Source organism: Zonotrichia albicollis, chromosome Z, assembly GCF_047830755.1.
Source record: "Zonotrichia albicollis isolate bZonAlb1 chromosome Z, bZonAlb1.hap1, whole genome shotgun sequence".
NCBI classification, from domain to species: domain Eukaryota; kingdom Metazoa; phylum Chordata; class Aves; order Passeriformes; family Passerellidae; genus Zonotrichia; species Zonotrichia albicollis.
In genome coordinates this window covers 7,816,579-7,825,675 of record NC_133860.1, presented here as the reverse complement: position 1 = coordinate 7,825,675, position 9,097 = coordinate 7,816,579, and the positions used below count along the sequence as shown (strand labels likewise).

Genomic DNA, 9,097 nt, shown 5'->3' with positions numbered 1-9,097 from the left:
CCCCTTCACTGGTTGGAGGTCGGAGCCAGAGCTGTCCTGTTCCTTCCTTTGCAGCCTGCCTTGTGCAAAACAGATATCTTTGGGGTTAGAATGTGTTTTTTCCTATTTTAAGCTTATTCATGCTGACATTCTCATCTGGGCAGCTGCAGGGAACAACAAGAGACCCCCCTCAGCCCTGACACAACAACTCCCTAGAGGTCTTTGGTGGTCCAGCTCCAAACCCAGAGCACGGATATGTCTCAGAATAACTTACATATTTGCTACAGGGCAGAGGATATAAATACATCCATGGTAATGCCAGCCCTATGCATCGCCTCGACAGCAAAATTAGTACTTGGTTCCTTGCAATATGTGGGATTTTTTTTCCCTTTTTCCCATGCGTGTTGTAACCCTGGTAACCGACAGCGCCCGCACCGACCACGTCTGACTCGCGCTGCTTTGTTCCTGTCTGGTACAAAAAAAGGCTGCAAACACTCCACCACGCTGAGAGCTAGTGAAACCACCCAGATCTGACTCTCAGAGCTGATCTCAAACCCTGGGGGCCCCCAATGGCCCTCCCTTCAGCCCTGAGCCTGCTCAGACACAAGGGATGGAGCCAAGAGCCTTGAGCCTGCCCAGGACATCAGGCACAGCTGAGCTCAAAGGGACTCAGAACCTCTTCAGAGCTCCCACACCCTCCCAGTGGTGCCCACAGACTGAGCTGTGGGTGGAGGGTGCAAGGGGACCCTTAACCTCTCTTTTTTCAGGCCAAATATAGATATGCCACATTGCAGATGGCACTGGGCACGCACGGGCTGGGGACAGGAACGCCAATGTCCCTCTGCTCAGCCTGTCTCAGCCTCTGAAGGAGGGCTGTGCTGCTGCTCAGCACTGCTTTTCCTTGCTCACCAGGCCAGGCTGCTCAGCACTGCTTTTCCTTGCTCACCAGGCCAGGGAACACCCCAAAAGCCCAGACACCAAAGCACCAGCCCAGACAAAGCCCACCCTTGTTGCCACCACGAGGTCCTGGAGGAGGCTCAGTCACAGCGCAGCTCGAGCTGCTCTGCTGCAGGACAGATCTGCTCATTCAGATCCTCCCCCTCCACAAAGCCTTTGTGCTTTTTGGAAGTGGGGGCTCAATTCACACTCAGAGTTCCACCACATTTTCAGACTTCAACTGTGCCACCAGGTCCAGGAGACATTTAGAATTGTGGAATCCTCAAGGCTTGAAAAGACCTCCAAGGCCATCAAGCCCAGCCTTGTGTGCAGCTGACAGTATGAGAGCATTGGAGCCTTTTGACTTTCAGAAACCAGAGGGTCTGAAAAATAACCCAAGGGGATGGTCAGATTCATGGCCAGGAGCACTTTGGCAGTTTGTGGTGATGATCCACAGCAAGACAAGGGGAAGCATCCTGTGCTTTTCCACTGAAGCTGATGACAGGGGCCTTGGCTGGCAAACATTACCCAGCAGCAACTTCCCCATTAACCACAGCAGCCACCACAGCCTCGCCAGCATTTTGGGGGTTTATTCATTTCATCTTTACGCAGAACTTTGTGCAGTGAGCTGCTGGAGGGGCTGGGGGTTCTCCTCTGCCTCCTCTGGGCTGAGCAGGGCTCCTGCCAAAGCCTGGGGACACAGCCAGCTCACAGGGGACAGACCTCCCCAGCCATGGCCAGTCCTCGCTTTGCTGTCCACCCCTCAGCACATCACCTCTCACTGCTCCTTGTTGCAAAATTACAGAAATGTCTGGCCCAAAAAAGCCCGTGTGTGTCCGTGCTACTGTCCGGATAAATGGCATGGGAGTAGCTCCATCCTCACTTCTTGCCCCAAATATTTCTCAACTGGCTGTCCCAGCCCATTTTAGCCTCCTCCCTCAAACCATCAGAGGTGCACCCCCACCCTGGTATCCTCTTTCCAACATGTGCCAAACAAATCAAGTTGAATTTTTAAATGTGTGATGACAACGTAAATTAAATTTCTTGTATGGATGTGTCTTGTTAATTCCTCTTAAGTCAATTTTTCTCCAGTTTGCCTCCACAAGGCCTTTCAGACCAGGGGATAGGTAGACTGACAGACAAACAGATGGATGGATGGATGGATGGATGGATGGAAGAAAGAAAGAAAGAAAGAAAGAAAGAAAGAAAGAAAGAAAGAAAGAAAGAAAGAAAGAAAGAAAGAAAGAAAGAAAGAAAGAAAGAAAGAAAGAAAGAAAGAAAGAAAGAAAGAAAGAAAGAAAGAAAGAAAGAAAGAAAGAAAGAAAGAAAGAAAGAAAGAAAGAAAGAAAGAAAGAAAGAAAGAAAGAAAGAAAGAAAGAAAGAAAGAAAGAAAGAAAGAAAGAAAGAAAGAAAGAAAGAAAGAAAGACAGGTAGGTAGATACATACATACATACATACATGCATACATGCATACATACATACACACATAATGGATGATGGATAGATAGATACATAGATTGATAGATAGATAGATAGATAGATAGATTGATTGATTGATATTTGATGGATAGATAGAAAGATAGAAAGATAGATAGATACATACATACATAATGGATAGATAGATACATAGATAGATACATTGATTGATTGATTGATTGATTGATTGATATTTGATGGATAGATAGATAGATAGATAGATAGATAGATAGATAGATATAGACAAATACCCAGCTGAGTTACCTTTTGCAAGCTGAGGTAAAATCCACTGGGGCCACTTTACACCAGTGAAAACACAACCAGCACAAAGAATCAGCTTTTCCATGGATTTGAGCTGCCTGGAGCAGCCAGCCCACAAGCACCAGAGTGTCCTGAGGGCTGCAGGAGCAGAAGGAGCATCTCCTGGCCCTGGGATCATGGCTCTGCACCACCTGCAAATGGCCTTCCCATGTAAAAACCAGGAAAGGTGGAATTTCACCACCTTCCCTTGCAGTACCTCAGCAGCTGACACGTTGATAATATCTCACATGTGACTTAGGACAAAAATTGCATTGTTTGACAAAAATTGCATTCTTTATTGCACTCTTCAATTACTGCTCGGCAACACTGGGGGAAAAGGCCGCACTGCGTTGCAATTTAGGATGTTGCAGTGTATTCTCAGAAGATTTAGCACTTATGGTTCTGGAGCCATGGTCCAAAGCAAAAATACAGTTAATGAGAACAGACTGATTTCAGTTGTCCCAAATTTCCAGAGAAATTCTTCTCTAAGAAGGAGAGGAGGGAGACGTGTCCTGCCATCCGCTGGGAAATCTGGACTCCAGACTGTCTCAACCACCTCATGTCTGAGCCTCTTAAGCAGATGGGATTTCTCTAAGGTGATTTCCAAGGAGGGAAGAGTGGGATCCACAGATAAGCTGCACAGAGCGCAATGACAGGCGAGGTCCCAGGGCCACCACTGCTCTGCTGAGGATGCCCATGGAGCTGGGGTGTGCCTGGATTTGGGTGCTGGAGGCTTGAAGCAAGAAGGACGTCATCATCATCATCATGTTGCTGTCCAGGACTGACTTGGACATCAGCATTTTCATTTTGGAGGGAGCTGGCTTTGTCCTTGTCCGCAGCTCCTTCATCTGTGTTTCTGCCCAGACCAGGTTTGTACCGGGTCAGCACTTTGCTCTGTGTGGCTGCAGCTTTTCCCAGCCCTGAAGATGGAATTACAGCACTGCCAAACTCTTGGCAAGGGGAAATTCCTCCCTGCTTAACCTCTAGTCTTGTTTTAACCTCCCGCTCGCCCCAGAGCTGAACGAGTGAATGGGGACACACATGAACTGGTGCTCAGCATCCTTCTGTCATGTTCTCTTTTATTTTCTTGTTGAATGAGGGATAAAATTAGCTCAGCAGGAGGTGAGGGCAGGAACATTTCAGCTAAAACTGTCATGGTATTGAAAAGCCAGAGTTTTGCTGATTATTTCTCAGCTTTCTTACTGTGAACAGCCTTGCCTAGCCTTTTGTTTTGACAGATGAGTGCAAGCAAAGATCTCACAGAATAAAGCGATCTGCCAGGCTTTTCAGGTCACTCTCCAGATGATTTTAATATTTGACCTGGAAAGGCACATCCAGCTGAAGGTCCAGCCAGGGGAAAGGACACAGGGTGAGGATAAAGGGGGTTGTGGAGGATATGCCAGACCCTCCTCACTGCGCCCTGCAAACAGCACAGGAGTCCACCAGCACTGCACCCATCACGGGCACACCTCCACAGACAGACTCTGGCTTTGCTGGATCAATTTTCCTCTTTGCATTTTCATAGAACAACAGAAAAGTTTACAGCTCATCCTGTTCCACCCCCTGCCATGGGCAGGGACAGCTCCCACTGTCCCAGGCTGCTCCCAGCCCCATCCAGCCTGGCCTGGGACACTGCCAGGGATCCAGGGGCAGCCACAGCTGCTCTGGGCACCCTGGGCCAGGGCCTGCCCACCCTCCCAGCCAGCAATTCCTCATTCCCAATGGGCCAAAATCTGTCCCTGCCCTCTGGCCCTGGGAGCCATTGCCTGGCTGCTGTCCCTGCCTGCCTTGTCCCCAGGGGCTGTGCAGCTCTCCTGGAGCCCCTGCAGGCCCTGGCAGGGGCTCTGAGGTGTCCCTGGAGCTTCTCTGGTGCAGCTGAGCAGCCCCAGCTGTGCCAGGCTGGCTCCAGAGCAGAGGGGCTCCAGCCCTGGCAGTATTTCTGTATTTCAAAAAGCTGCCGGGAAGAGTTTGATTATGGGCACAGTACCTTCAACTTTCCCTTTCAGGATGAGCGGCTTCTTGTAACCTCTGCACCTCATGAGTGGGATTCCTGGAAAACAGGACGGTTAAATGATTTGGTCATATCTCATGGGCTAATGTGCAAGGACAAAAATCAGATCTTAATTCAAGGGACAAAGCCATCTATGCTACAATTTGGTTTCAGGGCCTTAACCACCAGGATACAGTGTGTACCTTATGGAACAAGGTGAAAACACACGAGAACACCTCTGCAGTGCAGAATTCTGTGGCTGTCCATGTGTCTCAGTTGGTGCCACCCCTCAGCTTAAAGCTATCATCTCACCTCTTCTGGCTTCAGACCCAGCAGCACAGCTTGGAGGTCGGAGAAGTACAAGTGAACCAAATATTCCCAATCTCTTGGTTAATCCAGAGTAAAAACCACCCAGGTGTGGCTGCCCCATCCCTGGAAATGATCCAGGCCAGGCTGGATGGGCTTGGAGCAACCTAGGATAATGGAAGATGTGCCTACCCATGGCAGGGGGTTCGAGTAGCTTAAGGCCCCTTGCAAACAAAAAACATTCATTACTTTTTCTGATTTTTGTGATTCTTAGACAGCTAGCTGCAACCCCAGCATGACCTGGTCATATGCCTGGATTTGGAGTGATCTTTCCAACCGCAGGTCCCAGACCTGCTCACCCAGATCACTGCTACACAACTCAAGGGCAATAATCAAGGGGTTTTGTGAGGCACTGGTCTGCTCCATCCTTGACCTGCAGGGCCTTTGAGGTGATCCTGGAGCTCCTGGTGGATGCCATCCCTGCCAGCCTGGCCCTTGCACCACGCAGGTGCCACGTCATTATGGTGCAGCTCACATTTGGTGGCTCAGATCAGAAATGTGCCAAATTGCAGCACAGATGGGATTGTTTGGGAGGGTTCTTGCCCTCCTGGGCCTGTCTTAGTGCACAGCAAGTGACACAGGGTGGGTGCCTCCATCCTGCCTCAGCTTCCCATGCTGATTCCTGCCTGGAGGATGAGGAGAGAGCCTGGAAACTGAAACAGGCCCACAATAAAAACCCCTTTTGGGGCTGGCTCATGTGCCCAGTGCCATGGACCCAGCTGAAGGCACAGGCCATTTGGAGGCACCCAAAGACTGGGTGGCAGCAAATCCCTCTGGGGAGGCCACACCTGGGCAGAACAGGGGGCACAGCCCTAGCTGGGGCTCTCTGACCTGCTGAGGGGTCACATTCCTGGGGTCCATCCCTGCCCTTCCGTAGGGTAGGAGCTCACAAGCCCATCTGGACATTCCTCTTGTCCATTTTCTTCAGCCTCCAGGATTCTGGAGGTTTCCACTCAAGGTGCTGCTCCAGGGAAGGCAGGAACAATCCGTGGGGATTTCTCCCTGGCACAGCACGCGTGCAAGGAGGGAATGCTTAAAGGCAGGGTGAGGGGGCAAAAGGAGCTACCACCTTTATTTCCAGAGGCATGGGAAATGAAATGGGTAACAAATAGCCAAGGAAAACCCAAGGACTGGCTTCCTCCTGATATTTTCCTCCTCACCACAGGGCAGCCTGTGTCCCAGCAGAGAGCACAAGGTTGGCCCAGTATTTGTGAGACAGGGTCAGGAGCTGTGTCCCCAGCACGGGGGTTCCTTCAGGCTGAAATTAGGAGAAATAGGAACAACAGCAAAAATAACCAGGGGGATTTGGGGCAGCCAGTTCCTCCAGCCTTGGGCTGATGGGGTGCACCCAAACTGGGCAGCCAAAAGCTGAACCAGGCCAGGGCGGCCCCAGGCTCAGGACAATTCCACCCAGTGTTACCCACCCCAGAGGGGCCCCAGGGTGGGCGCTGTGGGTGCTCCCACCCCTGACCCCACGCAGCACCCACTGAGAGCAGCACCTCTCCATCCACACCCCCAAAAAAGCCACTTAGCAGAGTTTGGGATCAAGTGTACATTTTTATTTTTTAATGGAACATAGACTCCTTTAGAAAAAGAAACATTCAGCTGGATGATAACACCCATAGAAAAAACACCAATCTTGTGTTCTCTTTTTTTTTTTTTTTAATTTGGCATTTGTTATCTGCATTTATATTAAAGCAAAGTGCATCTTTCTTACTTTTTTCTCGTTTATACACATTGCACAATACATAAATAATGATGCTTATAAAACGTCTTTATATTTACAAGTAATAATATATTTATATATAACATAAAATACATTTTTTTTCTTTAATAAATCTCAGGGTTTTTTTAAGGAGTCCTTTCTTTTGTGTGGGTGTTTTTCCAAAGCACTACAATGCTAAAGTTCCAAGAAGAATGCTCTCTTGTTCAATTAAACCTTTATATTTAGAAAAATAGCTTATGTTAAGGTCTAAACATGCTCATTGAGCTAAGAACAGTGTAAAAGTATCATACTCGTGTATGAATTCAAGAAGAAATGAAAGCACAACTGCATTTCCAGATAAGATGGTACCTGGATAACCTGATCTTAGCAGGTTATGACACACCGACTGTTGTGAACACTTTTTCTCTTGTTTTTCCCCACTTGTTTTTCTTTAGTTGTAATTTCTAAATTGGTTTGTTTTTTTTTTTTAGGTTTAGAATTCTGTCACTTCTCATCTCAGCTCAAATGATCAAAGCGCGGGCCATGCCCGGAGTCCCCTCCACTGTTGTTCTCTCCCCTTTACATCAATCCACGATCATAACAAACATAGAAAAAGCAGTGGAACAACGAACACAGTGACAAGACACGAACCCAGCAACAAGAGAAACACGGGAGGTCGGTAAAGGACCTGTCTGGGAAGGTTTCTGCACCATCCTTCGGCGGCAACGCGGGGTCAGCACTGCTGGGGAAGGGTCTCGGTGTCGCCGTCACTGGGAAGGAAGGTGGTGCCTACAGAAACACAGTCATCTCCTTGTGCTGTCCAAAGGAAGGAGCTGTAACATAGAGCTAGTGGCTTTCAAATCCATCGATCCCCATTGGATAATCCTTTTTGAGAGGCGTGAAGTAATTATCTCATGTGATCTATCCCCAACTGCACCCTTCTCTCGCCCTTCTGAGAGTTATTGGTCATTCACACTTTTAAAAAATAGATATATTTATCAAAATACCCCAAAGGCAAAAACAACAACAACAAAAAAAACAAACAACAACAAAAAAATCATCTTTCATAAGCTATTTCTCAAAACGAAGAAGGGCGAACAACAAAAACAAAAACGAAACAAAAAAACAACAACAAAAATAAAGTCTGCATGAAAAGCAAGCACTCAGAAGGAAGTAATAGCAGCAAAGTAGTATAGATGTCATGAGTTCACTCTGTCTCGAGTCATCGGTTGTTGAAAATAACCTCCAACCAGCAGGGGCAACTGCTGATGAACTGTCTGGTGTAGCACTGGCCCCAGCCCTTCACAAAGCTGATCTGCACGGTGAATCCCGTCCACGGCTGCTGCGTGAACTCGTGGTCGTTGGGTCTCTGCAAGGTGTACGCCTTCTCGTAGTCGAAAGCCTTGATGGAGAACCCTGGGAACACTTTGTGAACCAGCAACGTCCTGGAGTCGGGGTTGTCCAGTGTGGCCGACTTGATGAAGATGGGGTAACTGCTGCGGTTGTACACCCACACGCCGTCCACTTCCTTGGTGAGCTGGATGCCGTAGCCGATCTTGCTGCGCACCTTCTGCACCAGCTGGCTCTTGTTGTCCGAGTTGAGCTGCCCGAGGCAGAAACCATTCCCCTGAGGTAGATCATAGAAGATGTCCAGGGAGGGCTCTTGGACAGAGTACAGCCGACCCACGCGTGTCTTCTCTTCCCAGTATGCCACCACACACCAGTGTGACCTATCCCCTGGCTCCTGAAGAACTTGAGAATCTGCAGGGGCGAAAGAAAAAGGAGGGATTTAGCAACACGGGAATGAAGGAGCCAAAAGTGATGCAGAACCAGCAGGACCTTGCCTGCCCACATCTCCACGATCCTCTCCACGCATACATCAACGTCCACGGTGCATCCACTACTTCCAAAATACATTTCCAGGTTTGGAAGTCAGAACTCAGAACTTGGAAATGGCACTCCTCTGTCACTTCAGTGCCTAGTTCTGGCTGAATTTACAGTTCCAATGACACAGCCACCCTCACCCAAACCAGCACCAGGACCGCCTCCAGTGCTAGCAGGAGAGGCAAGATGCTTGTGCCACCAAACACCTGAACCTCCCGATTCTCACCTACTGAACGATGGATTTATTCCCATAAATGACAATGTACTGTGCACAGACACTGAAAAAACTGAGCTGCTGCTAAGAAAACCACACTGAAAGCCATCCCATGGGACCAGAGGGGATGAGAACTGGACTGCTCTGGTGTGTGGGGCTTTTCCCTGCCTGCAGGGCCTGGGTGATGGGCAGTATGGGGACAGAAAATGCCCCCTAACCTCTGGGAAGCACCAAAAGACAGAGAGAA

The 9,097-nt window shown here is 48.9% G+C and overlaps 1 protein-coding gene across 4 annotated transcripts in view; it reads right to left on the bottom strand.

Annotated features, from left to right (window-relative positions):
- Window positions 1-7,225: 7,225 nt before the first annotated feature.
- Window positions 7,226-9,097, bottom strand: part of SMAD7 (SMAD family member 7) — a 28,735-nt gene continuing 26,863 nt past the window's right edge. For all 4 annotated transcript variants that reach the window (XM_074532640.1, XM_074532639.1, XM_074532638.1 and 1 more), the window contains exon 5: window positions 7,226-8,513. In XM_074532640.1, the coding sequence (XP_074388741.1) occupies window positions 7,975-8,513 (539 nt within the window). In that variant the 3' untranslated portion in view covers window positions 7,226-7,974. The remainder of the gene's footprint in view (window positions 8,514-9,097) is intronic.